General features: G+C 40.8%; 1 protein-coding gene across 1 annotated transcript in view; it reads right to left on the bottom strand.

Annotated features, from left to right (window-relative positions):
• Nucleotides 1-210: 210 nt before the first annotated feature.
• ABHD6 (abhydrolase domain containing 6) overlaps nt 211-26799 on the bottom strand; it is a 40349-nt gene continuing 13760 nt past the window's right edge. The window contains exons 3-10 of the mRNA XM_011371776.2: nt 26155-26307; nt 16816-16972; nt 15281-15394; nt 13877-14009; nt 11201-11358; nt 7959-8013; nt 7651-7751; nt 211-1062 (exon numbers count right to left, since the gene is read on the bottom strand). Of these exons, the coding sequence (XP_011370078.1) occupies nt 889-1062; nt 7651-7751; nt 7959-8013; nt 11201-11358; nt 13877-14009; nt 15281-15394; nt 16816-16972; nt 26155-26273 (1011 nt within the window). The 5' untranslated portion in view covers nt 26274-26307 and the 3' untranslated portion in view covers nt 211-888. The remainder of the gene's footprint in view (nt 1063-7650; nt 7752-7958; nt 8014-11200; nt 11359-13876; nt 14010-15280; nt 15395-16815; nt 16973-26154; nt 26308-26799) is intronic.

Consider the following 26799-nt stretch of genomic DNA (forward strand, 5'->3'; position numbering starts at 1 on the left):
ATTACTATTCACAGAATTCACAGAATTTGCTAGCAAACTAATATCCGAGGGTTTTCAGTAGCACAGGAACATAGAAGAGAGGCCCACGGGATGCTCTCCTTAGGCTCTGACCTCACTGTGGACACATAAAAACTGTGGTCATCGTAGAAGACCAAGTATCAAGTATTATTTTATTATTTATTATTATTTCTGTTTTTAGAAATAATAAATTATTTCCAGGAAACCCACCCTTACAGGAGTTCTTCATACCGTGACTGTTCTAAATTCACTCATGGCATACCTGACACATGGGAGCTGATCAAACCACCACCTATGTTCTCTGCTGCTCCAAGTGCTGGGCCAAGGCAGAACACCCCTCTGCATGTGTAAATATTTTCCATAGCTCACCATTTTCCTCCCTGATCTTGCAGCTGACAGACTACATTCACATACGGGTCTTTATGTAAAACTTAAAGGAGACGTAAACGAGAGGGGCTTGGCGAATGGGGACAAACAGACACCATGCAGAGGACATCTGAAGCAACAGAAATACCCCAAGTCTGTTTGTGAGAAGTGTTTTAAAGAAAATGATGTCCTCAGTGATTATGGTTCAAGGTGGCTGCTTTGCAACGTGAACTTGAAGACTTCTCAATAGATTTCAAGGCTGGGTTTTCTTATTTTGTTCCATATTAATTTCCATTTTGTGAAAAACATGTTGGAGATTTCCTCGTGGCCCCCAAAGCTCTGTGGATCTGACTGGGAATAGGGGACTGGCTTCCTCGGGGACACTGGTGCTCTGACCACTTTTGCGGCAGGATCTCTGAGAAATCGTATCCTGTCAGCATCAGATTTGGGAGATGGAAGAGGATGCGGGGTGCGGGGTGCAGAGTGCAGGCTGCGGTCAGGGCCTCAGTCCAGCTTCTTGTTGTCTGTGTTGTACACAGAAGCTAAAAAGTCGACGACGAACTTAGCTGTCTTCCTGGGTTTCTCCACCACCACTGAATGCCCACAGTTTTCCAGAAGTTCCACTTGGCAGTTGGTGATTGACTTGGCCAAAACGTCTGCCCCAGATGCACTTAACACCTGCAGAACAAGAGAGGAAATGAGATAGAAAAGATTCAGATCCTTATGTGTGTTTGGTGGATAGAACTCTACCTGCAGGGGTGGCTTTTAGGACCCAGTCACTTAAATGTTGGGGCTTGTGTCTCTCTGATAGAAGTGACTGCATGCCTCATGTTTTACTCTTCAACTTGGTGCCAAGAGTTGTGCTGCCGCCAGCATCACTGAGGTAGATAGACACAGTCTCTGCCTGTGAAAGGGTTCTGATCTGGCAGGGAAGGCAGACAGGTCAACAGACAAAAGTGCAATGTGATAAGGCAGGGATCCCCAACCCCCAGGCTGTGAACTGGTACTGGTCCACGGCCTGTTAGGAACTGGGCCGCACAGCAGGAAGTGAGCAGTGGGCAAACTAGCAAAGCTTTGTGTGTATTTGCAGCCACTCCCTAGAGCTAGCATCACCGCCTCAGCTCCACCTCAGATCATCCAGCATTAGATTCTCATAGGAACACTGGTCCCTACTGCCAAAAAGGGTGGGGACCACTGTGATAAGGGCTCTGATGGAGGAGGGTCCTGGGAGCTGAGGGAGCACAGGGGAGTAGAATTCATAGAAGAGGATGAGAGGCCATGGCAAGTGCAAGGGACAGCAAGTAGGTAGATGCCAAGACACGGCACACTGGGAGCAGGGAGGGAATGGTGGAGAGCTGGGGTAGAGAGGAGGCGGCCCACTCCTCCAACCATGTTAGGGTGTCGGGCCTCAGTCTGAGGGTAGTGGAGAGCTGTGGGGATGTGTTAAGGACAGTGACATGATCAGGTTGGGCCAAAAGAATGCACCCGACAGCTGGCCTAGGATGGGCCAAGCTGTGGAAAGGGCACACAGGGAAGATGCAAAAAGTGAACACTAATTACTAATTATCACAAGCTGGGGAGGAGTTCTCTCTGAAGGTCCTCTGGGGTCCCCAGACTGTGACCCCAGGCCCTTAAGTTTGTGAATAACAAGGAAAGCTTTCCCAACATGAAAGCCACCATTTTTGAGGGCTGATACTTTTCAAACAACTCATTTAAATTTCATTTTCATCTGGGTTACCTTGCTATTATGCCAATCCAACTTACTTTTTCTCCCCAACGCTCTTCTTCGGTATTGGATTTGCATTCACTCCCCTTCTCATAATCACGTTAACCTTCAACTCAGCATCACTTTAACCTCCTCTCATTCTTATAAACAAAAGCAAAACCCCAACAAACTTTGAGTGCCGTCTGTTTTTGAACTTCATCCTCATCACCTCAGATCATTAAAACCAAGATTCCGCACCCATTTGGAAATGGGGAGAGCAGAATGCAGAGCACTCCTGAGGTATAAAAAGGTACAGCTAATGGGAAGCTTAGAGAGAGAGGGGCACCCTGTGGAGGAATGGGACCCCTCTGTCTTATCCTTCACTCACAGGTAAGGCAGTGGCAACTATCCGAGCAGAAATAAAGCCCAGCTACTGTGGAAAAACGCCCAGAGGAAATGTAAGTGGAGTCAACAGGTCAAAGCATGAAAAGCAGAAATTCCCAACTGAGTGTCTGTCCTACAGAGAGATCAGAAACCATAATTCTTAGGCAAAGATACCCAACTGTTTCCAGCTTTGAAACAGTTATGCTGTCAAATCCAGCACTCCCCATAGTTACCTAGAGGCATGTGAAACAGCTGAATGGGCCCTCGTGAGATGTGCACATCCATGGGAACCGGATCAGCTATTTCTTTGTAAGACATTCAGATAAACGGTGAATTTTCCTCCATCTCATTTCAGGCCAGGGCCAGGACAAGGGTGAGGGAAGTGGGGTACTTGACTCTGGCACAAAAGTGAGTGCCAAAAAACTGAATAATCAAGATGAATACTATTTTAATGCAGTATTTAAAAAAATAAATGTTAATATAAAAAGATCCATGATGAACAATATCAAAATCATAAGTAAAGACAGGATCTGACCCTGAACTTACACGACACACCTCACCCTAGTTCTAGCCCTGCCATGCATTCGTTATAGCGTTAGATAGGCCGTAAGCTGTTCGAGGGAAGAATCCTGTCTATCTTGGTCCCTACTGTGTTCCCAGGGCCTAGTACAGTGTCAGGCACATAGTAGGTACTCGATAAACATCTATTATCTTAAATGTATAGGCAGTCAGTTAGTGGGTTCATCACTTTGCTAGTTTGTTCACTCACTTTCTTGCTTGCTCATTCACTGTGTATTCTGGGTCTCTTGCATACCAGGCATTGTGCTGGCAGGGAGAGGGAACATAAAGAGTAATACACCTGTGTATCTCCCCAAGGCCCTCCCACTCTGGTGGACTGAACATAGAGGAAATACTTGAACGGGTGTGCAGAAATGCTCTCAGGAAGGTCTGCCAGTTTCAGCTGTGCAGGCTGTATACTGCCCAAGTCCAGGGGGTTTCATTCATATAGACAACAATACACACGGTCGCCCCTGCACAACAGCAGCTGGCCTACAGGGGTCCAAAGAAGAGGGAGACTGAAGTCAGCCTGGCAGGGGGCTGGTCTGTGACACCAAGTGTTGATGACAAAGCAGGAAAAAAGCCAGACAGCTCGGGAAGCAAAAGGCCATGAAATAAAGGGCCCCTGAAGTCTCTGCTATTTGGCCTCTGGCCTCAGGATGGTCCCCAGAATACATAAGGATCTGATCGTATTTGTAGCAGGCCCATGGAATGTTAGGCTCTTTTTCCAGAACAAAATGAACTTGAGACCTGGAAGAAATTCTGGACCTTGAGCAGAAGCCAGAAATCAAAGGCAAAGGATGTGAATAAATAATTTATTTTTGATAACTGGAGAAAGAGCACCTTCAAATACATTGTCTCACTTGAGCCTCACGATCACCCCAGAAGTAGAAGAGTGACCGAGTGACCTGATAAAGTGCAAAGGCAGGTCTGGACCCCAGACTTTCAGACTCCAAGGCCGGTGACCTCATTTCTGCAGTGTTTCTGCAGGGTGACAGATTTTCACCTCTCTCCCTCTGTTGGTCTCTGAGAGCCCAGAATCAACTTTGGGATTTTTAGAATGAAGAAAGGCCTTCATTGTTTTGACTCTGATTTCTGATTGAACCTGTTGGCCTAGCCTAGATCCTACTTTTCCACTCCAGCACATACAAAGCTTCTTTCAGAGTCTTGGCTGCTGCAGAAGGAAGCACATGAACCCTCCCTCCTCTCCACGCCCTCGTCCTAATCTGGGCATGGCTGATTTAAGATAGCTGCACCCTGATGATGCTATACACTGTGGGCACAGGTTGGTTTCTTCTCCCTGGTCTCTTCTCCTGGGCCATCCCACACAGTTGTGAGCCTTCAGGGCTGTAGCCTGAATTCCTGCCTGTGCTTTTTAATCAGGAAACACAGATGGGATGTGCCACTGGCCTAGGCAGGGCTTGCAATGCTGGCTTTCACCTTGGGGTCCTTGGAGGAACTGTCTCAATGGGAAAAGCTCCTCTATAATATACTTTTCTTACAATTTCAACAGTAAGACTCCTGAATAGTCTTTAACAGACACTATAATTCTGTCTGCCTGTAGAGCTTGTAAAGGCTCCATTTCTCACTGCCTCCTCTTGCTTTAAACTATAGAAGAACTTTCAATAAGATATGATTTCTAAAGAATAGTTGTAAACAAAAAAGGGGCTTCTAGGAATAAATCAGTATCACTTTGAAGGGTTTATTATGGTTCATCCTCAAACTCATATGTTGTAGTCCTAACCACCAACACTTCAAAATGTGGCTTTATTTGGAAGTAGGGTCATTGCAAATGTAATGAGTTACGATGAGGTCATACTGGGGGAGCAAGGGCCCCTAATCCAGTATGACTGACATCTTTACAAAAAGGGGAAAATTAAGCAGAGACACCCAGGAACAGAGAGGAAATGCCATGTGAAGATGAAGGTAGAGATTAGGGTAAGGCATCTATAAGCCAAGGAACACCAAAGATTGTTAGCAAACCACCAGAAACTAGAGGACAGGTGTAGAGAGCAGAATCTGAGACGGACCTATGGCCCAAGCATTGGCAAAGCCATGCTTCGCTGTGTTGCAATCTGCCAAGGGCAGAGAACCAAACAAAGAACAGATAGCTGCTTGTGGTTTAGCATAGATAACCAGGTATAGACAGGCCTTGGGAAATTATTGCTGCCAGCAAGTTTCAAGTCCTGAGAAGAAGACTCCCTCCCTCCTCGACTTCAAAAGTATATAATAAATGCACAGAGCTTACTTCGGGGTCACTGTATCTCTATCCAAGTACAGTGTCCTACTTGGCCTCAGCTTTTGTATATACTGTCTCTGTGTTTTTCTTAATCCTCCGTCACTCCTCCTCAGGTTAACCGTCTAGTCGTGCAGGTTGCAGCAGAGAGGCATGGAACAGACTCTCCTACACACCTCCCAGAAGGAACTAACCGGATGACACCTTGATTCAGACTTCTAGTTTCCAGAACTGTGAGACAACTGATTTCTGTTGTTTAAGCCATTCAGTTTGTGGTACTTTGTTATGGCAGCCTTAGCAAATGAATATAGAGCCATCTGACAAAACCTATTAAAATTTAAAAATGCACATGCCCTTTTACCCAGTGATTCTACATCTATGAATTTACCCTTCAGATATACTCTCACAATTCACAAACACAGGTATGATGGTGTTCATGATGTATTGTTTAACAGTAAAAAAAAAACAAAAAACTGAGAATGACCCAAATGACCATCAGAAGGGCACTAATTAAAAACATTCTGGTAGAGCCATATAATGATATACTCTGCAGCTCTTAAAAAGAATGTAAAATGTTGTTTTGGGCAAGAATCATTCATGGATGATAAATCTAGAGGGAATGTTCAATGAGGAGCAGGATATGTGCACAGTCTCAAAGTGTCTTCTTATAGACTGCTTATCAGTTGCAAGGGGTCAAATAACTCTACAATGAAGACATCAGACAACGCCCTGTTGCACATTGGAAGATGTGATATTTCTAACTCATGGCATATTTTAGCCAGGGAATATAACCTCAATTTAATCATAAGGAAGCAGCAAACTCAAATTAAGGAACATTTCATAAAATAACTGGCCTGTACTCTTCAAATATCTCATTATCATGAATGACAAAGGTAGACTGAGGGATTGTTTCACATTAAAGGAGACTAAAGAGACATGACATGTAGTATGTGATCCTGGATTACATCTGGTTCAGGGGGAGTCCGTACAGGATGTTATCTAAACAACTGATGAATTTGGAATATGGACCGTAGATCAGATAAAAGTATCGAATCAATGTTAAATTTCCTGAATGTGATAATGTAGTGTGGTTATATGAGAAAATATTCATGGTCTCAGTAAATACATGCTGAAGTATTGGGGGTAAAGGGGCATAATGGAAGCAATCTACTCCAAACGGTCCAAAAAATATATATATATACTTATAGATAGATAAATGAGAATGATAAAGCCAATGTGGCAAATGTTAAAACACTGTGATGAATAAAATGTGGTAATATATACCACGGAATGACATTGAGCAATAAAGAGGAACTACTGATACGTGCAACAACATGCATGAACCTCAAAAACATGCTTGAGTGAAAGAAGCCAGATGCAAAAGAGTACATATTATATAATACCATTTATATAAAAATTCTAGAAAAGGTAAAACTATGGAAACAGAAAACAGATCAATGGCTTTGAGGGGGCTGGGGTGAGGGTGCAGATGAACTGCAGATGATCAGGAGGGAACTTGCGGGAGTGACAGAAGTGTTCTACAGCTGGGTTGTGGTGGGGCGCACAACTAGGTGAATTTTATGGCATGTAAACCACACCTCAATAAAGCAGTTAAAAATTGGTGAATTTAGGTAAAGAGTATACAAGAATACTCTGTATTCTTACAATTTTTTGTAAATTTGAAATTTTTTTCAAAATAAAATATTAAAAAAATAGAATGAGTAGATCTGCATGGGCTGATATGAAATAATTTCTAAGATACATATTTCTTATAACTATGAAGGTACAAAACAGTATATATAGCATGTTTAAAAAACTTACAGATAAAATCTATTTATACCTATGTACATATGCTTAGAACAGGAGTAGGCAAGACACTGGCCCGCTGCCTGTTTTTGTAAATAACGGTTCACTGGAACTCTGCCATGTCTGTGTCTGCATGTTGTCTACCACTGCTTTGGCGCCACAACAGCAGAATTGAGTAGCTGTGACATCAAATGGCCCCCACAGTAGAAAATTTTACTGTCTGGCCCTTTACAGAAAACATTTGCCAACCCTCGCCTTAGAAAATTTTAAAAATATACATGAGAGAGTAAGTGCTGCCTCAAAGAAATGGGAATTGAGATGGAATGTTTTTATTATAAATCTTTTTGTACTCTTTGAAGTTTTTTGCACCATATGACTATATGGCTTTGGTAAAAATAATTTGTAAAAATGATTTAAAATTGCCTTTCATTTTAAAAGACCAATGTTGTTGCTCTCAGCTCACAGAATGATGTTCCCATAAACACTGACACCTGACCCAGGTGTGTTCTACCTCTTCCTGATATCAGAAACCAGCCAGTGTCACTGGCACAGGTGGCCCCAGGCACACACTACGTACCTGGTCTTGTTTCCCCCAGATGACCTGTGTTGGGACCTTGATCTTGTCCATGTTCTGATGGAGACAGTATCTTGACTCCTCTTTGATGAGTTCCAAAAGCACTTTTCAGAAAAGGAAACCAAAGTGAGTACATGCTGGGCTGTTCCTGTGGGCACCATCACACAGTATGGGGACAGTCATCAAGTCCAAGCCACCACATTCTCTCTTCAGGGGCTCAAGAAAACAGACTCGGAAATGTAAGAGCTAAAAGTCAGCCACCCATGAAGCTTCACTGGTCCTTGCTCAAAGCTTAAAGCAGGGCAACTTACACTTTCGATAGAAGTTGTTGTGAGGGATGCGGACGTCAACAAGACCTTGCAGGATCTAAGGATAAATAACCCAAAGTTAGAAGCCAAGAGAAGATTCATTTCCTCAGGCCCCTCACAGGGAAATAAAGTCCAGATAGTCACGGCATTGTCAAGGTTTTTAGGGCCTGGGCTGCTGAATTCCCGTGATATACTATACAGTATAATTGGGAATTAGGCTCCTTTGAGGCTTTTTTCTTTTTTGATTAGGAAGGAACTTGAGTGATACTGTGAGGCCATCAGTCCTCCTAGCATGTAAAAAACACTGGACAGAGACTCATAGACATGGACAATGGACTAGTGGCTACCAGAGGGTATGGGGGAGAGTTAGGGGGAAAAATTTTAAATCATTTCTTCAATTAAAAAATTTTTTTAAATTTAAAAAATAGTAAATAAACACTAGAGACGGCCAAACAGCCGCTTTATCTTGAGAAATTCTCTGTTTAGCCTAAGACACTATCAGAATGAAAATAATACCAAGTAATTGCTCAATAATATCTAAATGCAGAACAAGGTCCATTAAAAAAAATTAAGCCATTGGGGATGATCGGCCTCTTCAACAATGAAGAAATAAATGATTTGGAAAACCTGGGAAGGGTTCCAGAGTCCTTTGTTTACTACTTGACCTTGTATTTGCCTTCCCTGCTGAGGGCTGTGAAGGCAGCAGCAACTGTGGGCAGGCCAGATCTCTTGGACCTGAACACCGACCTGGGGGAGTGGGGGGTGCTGTGGCCAGAAGGAATACAGCCTTCTACTTTTTTCTGCCTCAGGGTTCTTGAGTTAGAGTCCTGGGTTCACATTAGCAATTGTCACTCTTCTCATCTACCCCGGAACAGTCTGAACCTCTTAAAGGCACTCTCAGGAGTCCTGTGTATAGATTGAGGGGGGAAAATCCAGCCATAACTGCTTTGGACTAAACCAACCTTCTGGAGCATGACTAGAATATGACCATACAAGAAGTGGAAGTCCAAAGGAAGGCCAATGGTAAGTTGTCCAACACACTGTGCTCAGATATTCTCTTTGTTCTACTATCTATTCTGTACCCATGCCTAATATCCATATTGCATCCATCCATCTATGCTCAATCCACATATCTGCCCATCCATCCTGCATCTCTGAATCATATATGCACATGTCTACCCACATATCCATCTATCATACATCCACAAATCTATCTACTCCCCATCCCTGCATTCTCCAGGCACCCTCCCATCCAGCCAACGACATATCCTGCATCCCTAAATCAACGATGTATGCACATGCACCATTTTCATGCATCCATCTATCCTGCATCTATCCATCGATCCATTCTCCATCCCTGCATTATCCAAGTAGCCTCGGGTCTACTGATCCACCCAATCTATACCTACGACCTACTTCATACAAACACTGTGCCACAGGTGGAGACAGGACAGCCAATTAAGACAAAGTCCCTGATTTTACAGAGGTTAGAATGGAAGGCAGAAACAACTAGACCATTGTAACACAATGGGCTGGGTGCTTAGGTGCTTCTTCTCTCCTAGGAAGGAAAGACTTTTGGAGCTGCCATTTATTTTCTCCTGGTGTTTTCATATCCCAGACAACTCGAAATTCTGGAATTTTCTACAATGCTGTTAGGAGACTCTATTTTGGGAAGTGATCAGTGATAGGAGGAGATCAGTGCAACTTCATAACTAAAAAGACGATTTGAGAGAGAAAATAGACCACAGAATCAGGGGCAGGCCATTCCTATTAACTGAGTCATATTCACAACCTCTGAATAGAGCCTGGAAGGACCTGCCCCATCCTGAGGCGGGGTCCAGCTCCTACAGTAGAGGGAGATAATTCTACAGTAGTGGGAGATAATTTGCTGATACAAAGCCTCAGCCATGGAGTCTCCTCTCTTGGTCTTTCACTCTTTCTCTAGATGACCTCATGCAGACCCATGACCTTCAATATAATCATTGGCTGATGGCTCTAATTATATAGCTCCAGACTGGGCTTCCCACAGCAAGATTTGTATATCCAACTGCCTACTTGACATCTGCACTTGGAGGCCTCACAGGCAACTTGAACTTAACACATCCAAAATGGAGATTTTAGCTTGTCCCCTAAATCCACCCTCCCTCTCCTTCTCCTATAGAAAATGCTAACTTTATCTAACTCAAGTACCAGAAGCCACCTGTGACTCCTCATCTTCCCTCATCCTTCACTTCCAATTTGCCAGTTAAGCCCCATTCATTCTTCCTCCCAAAGCCTTTCAGATCACTGTCTCCACTGCTACCACCCTAGTCTATACCACCATCATCTGCAAGCCATAACAGCACCATAATGGGTTTCCTTGCTTCTGTTTATACTCCCCTGCAATCCTTCAGGGGTCCTCCCATTGTACTTAGGAAAACCCCAGACTCCTTCCCATAACCTGTAAGGTCCTACATGATCTAGCCTAGTGGTTCTCAAAGTGGATCTTGGGAGTCCATGAGGTCAGACCATTTTCATAGTAATAGTAAATGTTACTTGCCTTTTTTCACTTTTATTCTTTCAAAAGCATACAGGTTTTCAGACCCTATATAATGAGGGATAATGTCATCACTCCGATGGCTAATGAAATGAGTGCTTGTATATTCTTGTGTTTTAAGTTTTTCGGACTTTTAATTTCTAATGTGGTAAATATCAATAATTATAACACCCACAAATAAAAGCTCCTTGGGGGTTCTCAATAATTTTTCAGAGCGTAAAGTGGTCCTGAGATTTTTTTAAAAAATTGAGAATCTCCGATTCAGTCCCTGCCTCCCCTTCCAACCTCATCTCAATCCATCTTTTCCCTCAGTCACCCTGGCCTCCTTCCACCATCTTGAACTTGCCTGTTTTTTTCTACCTCTGTACATGCCATTCCCTCAAAAAGGCTTATCAAATCTTCTGCTGCCTCCCTGTTTTTATTAACTGCACCATCTTCATTTCCTCTAGAAAACTTATTACAATTTGTATTTGTTTACTTGTTAATTGTCTGTCTCCCTACTAGCTTATGTCTGCCCAAAGACTTTTTCTGTCTTATTTCTTCATTACTGTACCCAAGCACAGTGCCTGATGTGTCACGGGCGTCATATAGGTACTTGTTGAAGGAATAAACAGATGAGTACAAAAAGAGGGAATGAATGAAAGCAGCTGGTACTGGCCACCTGAGCCTCTGGCAGAAGGCAGTCATATTGCTGCTGAGATTACATTACCTGCTGGGGCACCTTAAGGCGGACGTAGGAGCAGAGCTGAAGCATTTCACTCATCTCCTCTGCAGTGGATGGGATCAAGTGGAACTTCTCTGTGGTATCCAAGTTCTGTGTTCCTTCGAGCTGTAGTAGGTCTGGTGTTTCAGTTGTGTATTGCAGGCCTGTGGGATTCAAACCAAAGCAGCTTGGTGATATTTCTACCATCTTACCAACCCCCATTCTATACAGGAACTTCTAGCATCAGTCCAGAGCTAATACGTTTCAGGTATTTTCACCAAATTCCTTTTTAATTGGTACTGTCATCCTTGCTCAAAGTCAAAACCACACTCTGAAGAGAAATGTAGAAAAACAATCCTTCCAGACATTTTAGGGACTGGTGACTCAAACTGTAGTCTATGGACCAGCAGCACTGGGAGCCCATAAGAAATAAAGCCCCTCTCTAAGTCTCAGAATCTTTAACAAGTTGGGAGATTTATCTGTATGATATAGTTTAAGAAGCATTAGTCTAGAAGGCAACTTGCCTGAGCCCCTTTCACATCTGCATTATTGAGAGGAGATCTGACAAAATGCGTGGTGGGAAGAAAACACAGGACTTGGGGGACTGACTCCCTCCCCATGGTCTGAACCCACTTAGTGATCTCTTATTGAGCTCAATGCACAAAACTCAGTGAGAACAAGTCCCCTTCTGAGCTGTCCCCATGTTGGGGCAGTACCTGCCCTCTACACAGTCCCTCTTCCTCCAGGAGAACATTAGGCAACCAGAAAGCTTTGAGAATGATCATTATTTCCTGCACCCTGGAGCATGGCATGAGAGAGTTCAGTTCACATAGCTGGTGTACATAGGAGGGCAAAACTAATTTTCACTTCTGACACTAAGCAAATTTCCAGGTGTTTAACTTAAGTTGAAGAACTAGATTTTAGAAAGAAAGGCAGTGGCATCAATACTATGCTGCAGATACCACACTTTACATATCACCTATATTCAGCAACTCCTTTAAATCTAACATGGGTATCGTGTAGCTTTCATAATGTCATGAAGGTAGATCACATGATCCATTGCCTTTCGCTTTAAAAACAATCTTACACTAAATGTCGTGTAGTCTCCTCAGTTGGATCCTGGACTAGGAAAAGGATATTAGTGGAAAAACTAATGAAATCTAAATAAAGCCTGGAGTTTAGTTAATAGTAATGTACCAATATTGGTTTCCTAGTTGACGAATTTGCTTTTGGTAGAGCAAGCTGTTAACAATGGGGGAAACTGGATGAAGGGTATATGAGACTCTGTACAGTTTTCGCAACGTTTCTGTAAATTTAAAATTATTTCAAAGTAAAAAGGTTTACTGTTTCATTTTTACGTAGAAACAAACTTAATTTTAAATTCCAATCGAAACTCAGGTGTAAAACTCTCTGAGCAAATGAACATACACTAGAAAAAGCTAGTTAGATCTGACCTTCCATCAGCGATCTATAATCTAATAACCTTCCACAGGAGCTGTTTCTTCAATTCCCAGATTTTATTATTAAAAGGCCAAATGACTTCAGACATGGTGCTTGGGAAGAGGAGAAGAGAAAGACCATTGGGAGCTTGACTTCAATTTCAATGTCCTTAACAGACCTGAAAACTATCAACTTTCAGAGTGACTTAAAAGATTATAAAGGTCAGTTTAGTCACATTTCAGTAGAAGGCGTATGTGTTTAACTCATGGCTGGGTTCTAGTGGACAAAAGAGATACTTAGTGGATATGAGTCATATAAAGGAGGTAGTGAAAATGAAAGTACCTCCAAAAAAGCCACAGGTGGGGTTCTGAAGCCTGACAGCTCAAGATTGGTCCCTATCCTGGCTCTGGCACTTATGTAATTTCTTTGTGCTTCCTACCTAGAAAATGTTCCTACCTAGAAAATAAACATACTATTTTGATCTGACTAGCAATTATGTATGTAAAAAGTCCTTGAGAGGTACAGTTAAAATTTGGGCAATTCACTATGTGTAAAATCATACTCCAATGAAGTACCAGAGAAAGAGAAAGAGGGAACAAGAGAAGGAAAAAGAGAGAAAAATTAAGATTTTTTTTTCTAACGTATTATAAACCCAAGTTTAAAGACTTATATAAGAAAAATGAATTTGAAAAATCCAACTTCAGATTATAATTTCTGGGGACATGTTACAGCTCAAGTTGACACGTACACAAATAAGAATAGATAAACTAAAATTTGTCAATTTTTTTAAAAGATCTTGTAATGAATAAAGATCTTTGAATTTTCAGCAAAAAAAGAGGAGAGGCATAATAATAGTACCTTCACCTCATAAGGTTAAGGTGACAATTAAATCCATATAAAAAGCTTAGCTTAAAAGAACTCGATTAAATGTTGGCTATTAATATTATCATTATACTTCAAAGTATTCATGTGCTGCAAAGTACTATACACATTTTAATTAACTACCAAATTCTTTGTGGAACAAAGGTTGGCTCTATAATTTAAAAGTCGGTGTGGTTATGATTATGGTTAGATAATTCTTGTTAGGTTAGTTATCACTAAAACATTGCCTATCTCTAAAGTTTACATCAAAAGATAATTTTTAAAAAATAGTCATAGCAGACACTGCCAGTTGTTCCTTCAGAGATTGAGACCCTACTGTGCTCAAGTCAGTCATGGAGATACTTTAGCCTGGTCACTCACCATAGGGGCACACAAGGGTCAGACTGCCAATATCTGACGGGTAGTAAGCAGCATACACCCCAGCCACAGCGCCGCCCATAGAGGAGCCTATCAAGTGGAATGGTTTTTTGTTCAGCTTGAGGCATTCTACAAACTGGGAAGGAAAATGAGAAGAAGGCTTAGTTATATAGCTGTAGACAGTGACAACAGTGATTACAGAGTAAAAAAACCTCTATTGTCTCTGGGGACAAATGAAAAGGCCTACTGATGAAAGGGGTTTGAAACTCTACTGGATCCATTTTCCAGGTAAGCACTGTGGCAGGCATGTATTTATCTTTACCTGGCACAAATGATTGAAGGGCCATTTACAAGTATAAAACCAACGCGGTTTTCCCTAATTCATGAGTCAACGAATGTTTCTATAAAGGTCCTGAGAGTAAATATTTTCTGCTTTGTGGGCTATATGATCTCAGTTGCAACTACTCAACTCTATTGCAACTATTCAGTTGCAATTATTCAACTCAACTCAACTTAACTACTCAACTCTAATGAATGAGTATGGCTGTGTTCCAATAAAACTTAGCTTACAAAAGTAGGCAGCAAGCCAAATATAGCCTATGTGCCATGGTTTACTGACTCTTACCCTAATTTGAAGCCCTTCTCATCCATCCAACCATCTACTCATATAACTACCCATTCATCTATCTGTCTGTTCAACCATTCAACCATTCATCCAACCAACCATCTGCCTATTTAAAAATATTAGTTAAATATCTGTTATGTATAAGGAGCTATGGTCAACTACTGAAGATACAGCAAAGAGCCAAATTAAAATACAAAGACCTCATTAAAATACCTCATTAAAATACAAAGTTTAACTGGAGGAGTCAGACATTAAATAAATATCCTTATCTGGGGAAAATATCTAATGCCAATTTGAAATGTAAGGACTACTAAATTCTGAAATTGTCTATGAGCCCTATGACCTTGAAATCCCAGCCAGAGAGGGGCTGAAGATAGATGCTGAAATAGAGTAAAATGCAAAGAGCACTCTCTCTGTCCATAACTAGGCAGAAGGGCTATTGCTGTCATATAACTGGTAAGCAGAAAAATAGATTCTAGGGAAATGGTCCTGAGGAATACTAAACTCCTTTTTCCAAAGAGCTGAGAAAATGCCCAGATGGTCATATTTCTTCACAAACAACTTCAATAGGCTTAGAGAAAAACAGTCTGCAATAAGCCCTGGCCTTCTGTGGCTAACCAAGGATACCTCTAGGGTGCCATTTTGTTTGCAATTACTTGACAGAATGCATTGAGACTGATTATGAGTCAGTATGGAGAACTCTCCTGCCTGCTCTCCAGTCCTGGGCATGCAATGGTGGGCAAATCCAGTCTGGGAAATTTCTGGGGGAGCCTCATGCTTACCTGGTGTATCCTCTTAACTTGCCCTTCTATGGACAGGTCATCCAGGGGAGAGCGGGTAGTACCCTCATGTCCTGGCATGTCTACGCAGACCAAGTGCAGGTTCTTTGGAAGAAACTGAGGACACACAGGCCCAGAGAGTCAGTATGTGTTATGCAGGACATGTCTGCCCACTTTTCTGGGGAAGTTGCACCCACTTAGGAAGTGACCTGGATAGCCATCCCTGGGGATGTATGAGTCTAGGCCATCCAGAGTTTTACTCTAGTAACCTCTGATGTGAATAAGCATTGCCAGTAGCCTCATAGGGAGCAGAGGGCCCCAAAGACTAATACACAGGAAGGAGGGGACTAGGAGGATGACTGGAAGAGGGACAAAGGTCAGGGGAGGGAAGCTTACACCTTTCACTCTTTCTTGACACCATTTGGCAGGTATTACCTCCTTCTCCTTTCCCTCACTTTTTCTACACTTACTCCAGTCATCCAGCCACTGACTTGGAACTAGAGGGAATAGTTCTGTCCTCCCAGAGCCCTGGCCAGCTCCAGAACCCACAGGAGCAAGGCTTTCTGTAAGAACAATGTCTAATCACCCTAATTCTGCTTTTGACTTTCTTTTCTTTGCCTTTCCTTTTTTTGCATTAAGGTGTAATTCCTAGGGTGGTTATTATCTTAAAACATCTTCTTCCATTTAAATAAGTGCCGCTTTTAACCAGGAAACAGAAACATCGTTATCAATAGACAAATACCCAGCTATATGAAAGATGCTCCTCTGAGAGGGGACAGGATGTGAGAGGTACATTACAGCATGAGAATTCCTTTCCTCACAGTGGAATTTGGAAATAAAAACACAAGTAACTAGAGGTTGTGTGGGCCTTTTCCTCCTGGTATAGATCACACTTGAGATCATTCTGGTATAGTCCTACTTAAAGTGAGAGCCTGGAGTGCTTCTCCCCTAAGACCTCTCCCAGCCCCAACCTTCACCAGCTGGTCACTCTTACTAAGTAAAGTTGCCACACCCAAGTAAACCAGAACAAAAACTGAGTGATTTGGAAAACTATCCCAGATAGCTGCCAAATCAAAACTGTTTCTCTAAATGGCTAGGGAGAAAAAAAAAAGAAGAAGAAAAAGAAAAGGCAAAAACAGGAAAAAGAAGGGAAGGAGGGGTCAGGCGAGAAGAAGAAGGAAGCAAAAGGGAAGAGAAGGAAGAGAAGAAACTTGGAGTATAAAAGAACAAATGATTTTTTAAAAGCCTGATCTTGATGACAGTTCTGAGATAAAGCTGAGTGTCAGACAATTTTCCTAAGAAATATTCATAAGGCGAAATGATTTCTAAAGCACAGATTTTACCAATAACATTCAACTCAATAAATTTTTGCCTGATAAAAATGATTTGAATAATATATTACATTAGTTTTAAGTGATTTGAGCCACAGTTCTGGATTCCCTTGGCTGTCTACAATTGCTGATGACAATATGTCCAAGTGGAAACCCTCTTCTTTACTGAATGACACTTTCTTGAGAGAGGGGGATCTAGAATTGCACCTTGACCATGCTGAGCCATAGATCCTTATGTGTAGAGAACCCATGGAGCATGAGGATGGAAGGTTTGTGCCCAGGCCTACCACGGAAGGAATAACAGAACTGATAGTCTTCATGGCGAGCATAGCGAACCTGCATGCCCAATGCCCTCCTCCAGTACCTGACAAGGAAAAACACAGGAAAAAACAAAATCAGCAAGCTCCAGAGAAGTGGTTTGGGGAGGGGCACAGACATATAAATATTCTGGTATATATGTTACTACATAATCTAACCAGGAAAGGAGAAAGGAGTGTTTTCTTAAGGAGCATGGCATGTAATGACCTTTTGTGAATACATATTTCTAGCAGTTTGAATGGCTCTGCAAAGCAGGAGTAAGCAGGTGGTTGGATCTCACTGGGTGTCCGACTAGCCCTTTCTCTGCCTTGATTTTTTTGAGCTTCGGCAGAATTCGAAACAGCTGGTGGTTGGGCTGGGAAGGACTCCAGAAGGCCTAGACAAAGGTGGTTTCCTCTCTCAGAGAGTTGGCTTGCAGTGCCTGGTGGGCCATGTTGATTGACACCTGAAATCTAGGACGAGCAGCCATGAAGGTGTGGGCAGGAGTGTGGCCGTGTATAGCACAGCCATCCTGGAGTGAGTACCTCCCAGCAGAGGTACTTTAATTGGCAGCAAAAGCATCAAAAAACTGAAAGGTGAAGCTTATTACCCTTCGTCACTTGCAGTTTGCTATTTGCAGAGATGAAGAATTTGATTCTCTCATCAAGGCTGCAATTGTTGGTGCCGGTGTCACTTCACACACCCACAAATCTCTGATAGGGAAAAGACACCAGAAGACTGTCTAGAATGCCTGCATCCCTTATGATCTCAGGATTCTAAATACTCTAATAGCTGTCCAGCTTGGGAGATTCCAGTGGACCTGATTGCTATAAAAAAAATACAATTTTACCTATTTATAAATCTATTTGAGTAAGCTGGAGGTTTAATTAACTTTCTAACCAACCAAATTTCTGCATTTCAGTCTTAACCATATTTAGGTCTTACTCTAGCTTTAAAGAATATATTGATTCTGAAATAGTGGATTTGATAGAGTTGATTAATTTTTTAAAAACCGTTAGGATTTTAATTGTGGTGTAGAAGGTATGGTAACAAACGTTTGGTTTTGTGCAGACATTATTTCCATATTTCCACTTCAGCAGATAAGCTCAATAAAGGTCATATCCCACTCCTCCCCCCCAAAATATTTATATTTTTCTTCCTAGAGATTTTGAAAGGGAAAACTTTCTTAAGAACTATCTACATTGGTCCCCTGCTTTTTATTCCTCACAACATATGGCGACTGGTTGAAGGCTCAGCTGCTGTTGGTTACATAAGATTTGGCAATGCTGGAGTTTGGCCTGAAATCGATTTCAATACGAAATTACCATCTAAACAACGTGAACTCTCTACATGAAGAATCTCTTCAAGATGCAAGGCAACCAATTCAATCAAAGATTAACTTTGTGGCTAATTTGCGTCACAAAGATAACCAAGTATTGCAAAAGCAAATAGCCTAAATTGACTGGTTTTAACCCTTTATGTAAAACAATGGGAGGAGAGAGGAGGATGTATATTTATATTTATATGGATCTGCATACAAAAAGCATGGGAGCATATATGAGATACCATTAAGATGAGTATCTGGAGCAGAAGTGGTAATACAGTGAGGAATAGGTGGAGCGGGAATAGTAGTGATAGGGAGACTTATCATGTTCCTTTTAGTGCTTTCCCAATGAATATATTGCCTATCCAAAACATTAAAAATACAATAAAATTGGCTAGCTTAAAGCTCTTCTTATGACAAAGCAATAATATTTCAAAATTCTAAATAGTGCACCATAACATACATTTGTTCATTCATTCATATCCTAGTTCATTCATTTACTGACTATATGATCTTGAACCTCAATTTTCTCATCTACAATATGGGGAAATATTGTAGTCTATTGAAGATATGGTAAAGATTAAATGAGATAATCCATATACAAAGTTTTGTTCAACACCCAGCATATGACAAGTATTCAATAAATGGTAGTTACTAGTATTATATTTAAAAAAATTCTATCCTTCAAAATATATCACTTGCCAATTCAAGGGAAAACTGGGGGAAAAACTGCAACAAACTGGGGGGAAAACTGGGGGGAAAATTGACAGGCACAGATTGACAAAATGATAAGAACCATGCTAAAACCCCAGTTCAATAATGGGCAAAATAAATGAAAAGATTTACTCAGAGTAGAAGAGATAGTAATGATTAACAAACATAGGAAACATGTTCAACTTCACTAACAAAGAAATGAGTATCACAAGAAGATATACCTTTTTAATAAACTTCTAAACTAGAAAAAAAATGCCCTTAAAAAAACAATGATAATATTTGACCTTTCTAGAAAGCAGTCTGGAATTAAACATCTGTAGTCTTTTAAAAACCTCATGTCTTTTGACCCAGTAGTTATACTTCCAGGAATAATCTGTCCCAAGAAAATAATCAGAAATCTTGGGGGAAAAAGCGTTTCTAAGGATGTTCAAGACAAGGTTATTTAAGTTATATTTTAAAAACCAACATTAACCTAATGTCCACAAATAGAAAATGTATTCCATAAATTATAACATATACAATGTAATATTTTACTGTTATTAAAAATTATATCTTCAAAGAACAGGTAATAACAGGAAAATTATAAACATTTTCCAATTAAAATATTAGAACTTAATATTTTAATACCATTGATTTCAATTCTGTTAAAAAATTTTAAAACTATGTACAGACGAGATGGAGAAAGAGAGGTAGTGAGAACAAAAAAGACATTGAAGAAAATTATTTGAGGGGTTATGAGTAATTTATATTTTCTCTGTGTTACCTTTTTATAATCTTCGAATTCTCTACAGCTCCAACACAAAGTACAGTATGAGATCAAGGAAGAGCTAGAAGGACCTTATAAAAAAGGTGAGGTTTGCATAGGCGACTGGATGCTTAAGAACTATTAGCTGGAGAGAATGCAGAAAGGTATGCCATGAGGTGGGCACAGCAAAGGCAAGGGCATGGAGGATAACCAAGCATGACCTGAACCCAGAGTGAAGGGAGATAGGCTCGGAGAGGCAGCCTGAGTGCCAGGCTCAGGAATTGAGGGCTTCTTCATTACCAGATGGAGCTCTTTGGTACTAACCCACGTTTTTCATTTAATTGGTACATCCAATGAAAAACTTTACCAGGCTTTGGAAACAAGGAGCTGGAGGACCAATATTTTCAGTGATTTCTAATGATCCTCTCAATGAAAGAGTAGGAACAAGACTCCTTAAGCTACCAGGTCAGTTAAAAAATTATGAAAGACCAATGGCCTAGATGCAAAACAAAACAAAATGACAACTTTGGTTTAAGAATAATAAAGAATAAATTACCTCTAAATAATAAACATTACAAAGGCAGAGATTAGAAATAGTTGCAAGCTTACAGAACAGAAACAAAGAAAAGAATTAAGTTGGGATGAATGAATATCTCAGGAGAAAGATCTTTTACAGCAGTGGTCCCCAACCTTTTTGGCACCAGGGATCGGTGCTCTTATGAAAATCTAATACCTGATGATCTGAGGTAGAGCTGAGGTGGTGATGCCGGTGCTGGGGGCTGCAAATACAGATGAAGTTTTGCTTGCTGGCTCGCAGCTCACCTCTGGCTGTGCGGCCCGTTTCCTAACAGGCCACAGACCAGTACCAGGGGGTAGGGGACCGCTGTTTTACAAACAATCTTGGCACGAAAGCTGAACAGCTCGTGTGTCAGAGACAGACACCACTGAAGCCCCAAAAAGCAGCCTCCATGGGATTTCTCTTTGAGAAAGGCCCCCAGGGTCTAGAACCTTTATTTTACAAGTGTTGCCTTTGCTAGTTTACAGGAACTTCGGAAGAAAAGTACTTATACATTTCTTTTTTTTTCCCCTGTGGTAAAATACTGATAACATAAAATTTACCAATTTAACCATTTTAACTGTACAATTCAGTGGAATTCAGTACATTCACAGAGTTATACATCAACCATCACCACTATTCATTTCTAGAACTTTTCATCATCCCAAACAGAAATTCTGTATCCTTTAAACAAAAACTCCACAATCCTTCCCTTCCTTAGCCCCTGGTAATCTCTATTCTATTTCCTGTTTCTATGAGTTTGCCTAGGCTAGGTACCTCGTATAAGTAGAATCATACAGTATTTGTCATTTTGTGTCTGGCCTATTTCACTTAGCATAATGTTTTCAAGTGGATGCATATTTTGAGTGTTATCAGTAGTTTATACCTTTTTAAGGCTAAATAATATCCCATTGTATGGATATGGCACATTTGTTTATCCATTTATCAGTTGATAGACATGGGTCATTTCTAGAGGAAGAATACCATGTGAAGAGAGAGGCAGAGACTAGAGTGACTCAACTACGAGTCAAGGAAGGCTAAGGATCACTGTCAATCACCAGAAGGTAGGGGAAGAGGCATTGAACAGAGTCCCCCTCAGAGCCTCCAGAAGGAACCAACCTTGCCGAAGCCTTGATTTAAGATTTCCAGAATCAATTTCTATTGTTTTAAGTCACCCAGTTTGTGGTAGTTTTTACAGCAGTCACAAGAAGTTAATACAACATCCTTGCCAATATTTGGAATTATCATTCAGTCTTTTTCATTTTAGTCATTCTGTTGAGTCTATAATGACATCTCATTGTGGTTTTAATTTGAATTTCCCTTATGGGCAATGAAGTTGAGCACTATTTCATGTTTATTGGCCATCTGGATAACCTCTGTTATGAAGTTTTTCTGTTTTCTTCTAAAAGCTTTGTCATTTCACCTTTCACATTTAGATCTACAATCCATCTGGATTTGATTTTTGTGTGTGGTGTGAGGTTGTAGATCAGGCTGTATTCTTTCCTTTTCTTTTCTGTTGCTTAATTACAAATAACCACAAGCTTAGCTTAAAACAACCCCCATTTATTAGCTCACAGTTCTTGCAGTCAGACATAAGCTCAGCTGGGTTCTCTACTTAGGGTATCACAAGGCTGAAATCAAGGCATCAGCTGGCTATCTAGATGCTCTGGGAAAGAATCAGCTTCTAAGTCCATTCAGGTTGTTAGCAGAGGTCATTTACCATAGTCCTATTACTTGTGTTATAGGACTAAGGTCTCTGGTTATCAGCCAGGGGCTCTCTGCTTCTCACGTGGCCTTCTCCAACTTCAAACTAGCAACAGCAGTGAGTCCTTCTAGTGCTTGGAATCCCTCCACTTTTAAGGGCTAATTGATTAGACCACGCCTACTTGGATAATCTTCCTGTGTTGTGGTCAACCTTATACAATGTAACATAACCAGGAGAGTGATAGTTCCCTATATTCACAGGTTCTGGGGATTAGAGAGGTAGTAAATCTCTGAGGCTATTTTAGTAATTCTGCCTACTAAAGGGGTCAAGGTTAACTTTTTTCCAGATAAATACCTAGCTGACTCAGTCCCCTTTCTCTGCTGCAAAGCAGTGTTATCTTTATCATAATTCAAGAGACTATATCTATGTGCATCTGTTACTGGACTCTTCTGTTACACTGATTTGTCTTTCTTTGTGCCAATTTTACTCTGTCTTAATTTACAGTTGCTTAATTAGTCTTGATAGCTGGTAATGTAAATCATCTAGTATTGCTCTCTTTCAAGATTGTCTTGCTTAATTAGCTCTTTGCTTATAAATTTAAGAATAACTTTATTAAATTCTATCAAAAAATTCTGCTAGTATTTTAAATGAGTGTACATTGAATCACTAGATCATTGCAGGGAAATCTGACTTCCTTATGACAGAAAGTCTTCCAACTCACAAATATTATCTATCCCTCATTAATTTAGGTCTTTCAAAATTTCTCTAATACTTTGCAGTTTTTTGTATAGAGGCCTTCAACACTGTTCTTTAGATTTATTCTTAGGTATCTTACATTTGTTGATACTATGGTAAATGATATGATGAATTTTTTCATCTTCTATTTGTTGCTGTTATATAGGAATATTAACTGATTTTTGTTTACTCACCTTGTACGTAGCAGTCTTGTCAAATTCACTTATCAATTCTAACAAATTGTCTACAGATTCTTTTGGACTGTCTACGTACCAATCATGTCATCTGAAAACAATGTCAGTTTCATTTCTTCTTTTCCAATTCTTACCCCCTTTTCTCTCTTATACATATGATTTTCTCTCTTATACATCTTGTTTTCACAACTGAGTTTCTTTGGGAAAACTAAAATCTTTAAAAACCTCAGTCTTTTTCATCTTAAGAATAGTCTTGCTATTTTACACAATGAAAATCAGAGCTACCCCTGATGTTATCCCCAGTGGCCACGACATCTCCAGTTGTGGCTCTGCTGACTGACAGTGAAGCATTTGGCGCCTCGTGCAGAAACAATCATAGGCCCCCCCATCACTGTGGAAACGAGTTGGCCATGATCCAGGGATACTTAGACCTAGTGATTGCTGCTCTGAAGACTAGCTGTGGCCTACCAGGGTTGCCTATTCCTGTTCCCTGAGGAGCCCAGAGGGAAGTCCAGGAGGGTGCATGATGTAATGATTTCACAACATCCCTATGCTCATATTGCAGGAAGCGGGGTGGGGGTTTGGGGTACCCGGCTACCTCTAATACCTGTAGTCCCTGTTCACGTAGCAATCTTAAAAATTAACCTGACCAACCCAGGTCTGCAGGGTGATCATTATGAGCAGCTGAGGAAATTAAGGCCTTTGGAGTAGCTACGGTTAAGGGACATAGTAACTTATAGCAAAGCTGCTCATCCTATGACAACCATTGTATAAATGTCACTTGCAATGAGGTGATGGGAAGGAAATGGGCAGTGCGTTTTCGTGGAGTTTGGGAAGCCACTCACAGGATTTCTGACAGCTCTCTGCAATGGCATCATGGGTTCTATTACTATAATCACAGTTTCCCATATGACAATGCCACCTGGCATGATCTGAAAGGTTTTCTAGGATTTTCATTCTCCCCAACTAGCTGGGTTTCTTCTTGGCCTGCATGCTTGAGTTCACAAAATAAAGAGCATTGTGTTTGTCCTCTGCCACAGCTCTGAGCTGAGTGACAGGCATGGGCAGGCCTTAAGATCACATGCTCCTATACTGACAATAAGGGATTGAATGCTCTGCTCTGTGGGGCCTCTCTGGTTTGGGGTAGTATTAATTGTGAATAAAAATGAATTACTTGCTATGTAGCATTCCATATAACAGCCCCAAATGGAAACAATATAAATGTCCATTTGGATAAATAAAATGCAGTTTAACTATATATTCATTATTCAGCCACAACAACGAATGAAGTACTGATAAATAGTACAACATGGATGAACTCTGAAAAGATGCTAAGTGAAAGAAGCTAGACACAAAAGGCCACAAATTGTATGATCTCATTTATATGAAATGTCCCCAAGAGGCAGATCTAAAGACATAGAATATAGTTACTAGTTGCCAGCAGATGAAAGGGGAGGAAAACTGGAAATGACTGCTAATGGGGATGGGGGTTCCTTTGGGGAGATGGAAATGTTCTGGAATTAGATGATGGTGATAGTTGTACAACACTGTGAATATAGTAAAAATACTGAATTGTACACTCTAAAATGATGAATTTTATGTTATGTGAATTTTAACGCAATAAAAAAGTGAATTATTTACTATGAAGTTATTTTTCTCTTTAAAAATCAAATATTAAAATTATACTGAAACTCTGACTCTGAAAGCCTTCTCCTGACAGCCCAAGAAACCCAGGGATTGTAGTATGGAGGCTGGTTTCTGCACGGAGGGGATGGAATGAGCCTTCATATAATCACGCCTCTGTAGGCAGCCATATCCATGGTTACCAGCCACACCACTGGAAGGCGTTCTCTGCTTCAGGTTGACTTGTTTAAGGAAAATGGCATGTGTGTGTAGAGGTCCGTGCCTCTGCAGGGATACAAGGGGCACACAACTCCGTCCTCTCCACGTCAGGCTACACAGGAGACTTGGCCCCAAAGTACACCTGCCGGCAGTGCTGCAAGGACAATGGCATTTAAACAGCTGGATGCTCAGCTTCTGTCAATGCAGAGGTGGGTCCTAGGTGAGCCTCTGAAGGGGTCCCTACCTCCCAAGAGCCAGTGAGAGAGTGAAAGAAGAAAACCTCCTTTCTGTTCAATTAGCTTCTTTTCAAGGATCAGAGTCTGGTTGGCAGGTGGAAAATTCCACACTCTAAGAAACAAAAGGGAGCCAGAAAGGAGGGCAGATAAAGGGCACAGGTACAACCTTCCTGCATTCTTCTCTCGGTACACTAGAGGTAGTTCTAACTTGCACAAAGTCCCAGTTAAATCTCAGTGTGCTTCCCTATGGCACAAGGATGAATTAGATCTAATTTGGTATTTCCTTCACTATGGGGGTGGGAAGGGAGATTTTATTTGGTAAATGGACTGTGGCATAAAAAGTCACTGATACCATCACGAGAAAGCTACTCTTCTTTTCAAATGTTAACTTTCTGATTTCATCAAGGAGAAAGGCTCTGTTTAGGGCTGCTACATCTTTCACAACTCTCTTAGACTTTGTAACATAGAGAAAGGAAACACAGAGTCTTTGGCAGGTAGCAGTATCTCTAGGCTAGAATTTAAGAACATTGTTTAATGGTAGTTGCTTATTTTTACTTTCTTATGTTAATTTACTACTTATGGCAAGTATGACAAGCTTTTCACTTAAGGTAATGATATTTATATTACTCTTAAAATAAATTGATTTAAGCTATAAAAAAACTGACTTACTCTAAAGAAAATACAGAAGTAGAGGTAATATACAGGTGGTATAAGGCTGACGGAAGTTTTGGAAACATCTTTTTCTTTCTGTCCCTTTACTAATGAACACTTTTGGAATAAATCTAAAACCATTCTCTTCTACGCATGCCATCTCCACCATCCTGCTCGAATTCATTTATCAGAGCACATCACCGAACCTATCAGAACATCACTAGATCAGTATCCAATGACCAAGAAACTGCCAAAGGAATTCCCATAAATGTGCATAATCCTTGCTTAAGGAAGAATCAGTGACTTTGGGAGTGAGGGTGGTTGGCCTCCTGGGCAAAGACGCTAACAGGAACCTGAAAGAATTTACCTTGTGAGAAGCTACCACCAATTCCTCAGAAACACTCCCAAAATTCAAAGAATGTCTTTCAACCTTTTTGTATGTTTGAAATATTTCGTGATAAAATGTTGAACAACAACCAAAAGGACAAGCAGAGAAGATGAAACTATTATAATACCCTCAAAAACTTCAATTATAAAATTAACTTACCAATAATAGATTTTTATCAGCACCGAAGGCCACAGGAAAAACAAGGCTACAAATGCCAGGATTGGGATGGCCAGCGTCCCGCCCGCGATCACAAACATGTTAACCACGTCAAGATCCATTCTGCTCTTTAAGGCTAGCTGGCACCTGCAGGGGCTGCAGAGAATGACAGTATTGAAACTCTGTCTCAAGAGAAAAGGTGAAGAAGCAAGGGGGAAAAGAAAAGCGAAAGACCCAGAATAAGGGTAAAGATGAGGAGGAACAAAAGCAGGCAATTGCTTAGAAAACTAAATAGGCAAGACAACTACCTGCAAAGAAGACTTCCTGGATTTTATTTTCAGCTACAAAAGAAATTGTTAGAACAATTGGAGAAATCTGAGTAAGGACTGGATATTAGATAATATTACTGTATCAGTGTTACAATTCTTGAGTGTGACCGTGAAGTTGTGGTTACCTTTGCATGTAGGAGAATGTCCTTGTTCTTAGGAGGTGTCTGCTGAAGTATTAAGGGGTGAGGTATAGTGATATCTGCTACTCACTTTTAAAAGTTGAGGAGAGAAAAAAATAGTGTGTGCATGCATGTGCATGTGTGTTGGTTGGGGGAAAGGAGAGAGAAATAAAGCAAATATGGTAAAATGTTAACCATTG

The sequence above is a fragment of the Pteropus vampyrus genome, unplaced genomic scaffold (assembly GCF_000151845.1).
Source record: "Pteropus vampyrus isolate Shadow unplaced genomic scaffold, Pvam_2.0 Scaffold195, whole genome shotgun sequence".
NCBI lineage: Eukaryota > Metazoa > Chordata > Mammalia > Chiroptera > Pteropodidae > Pteropus > Pteropus vampyrus.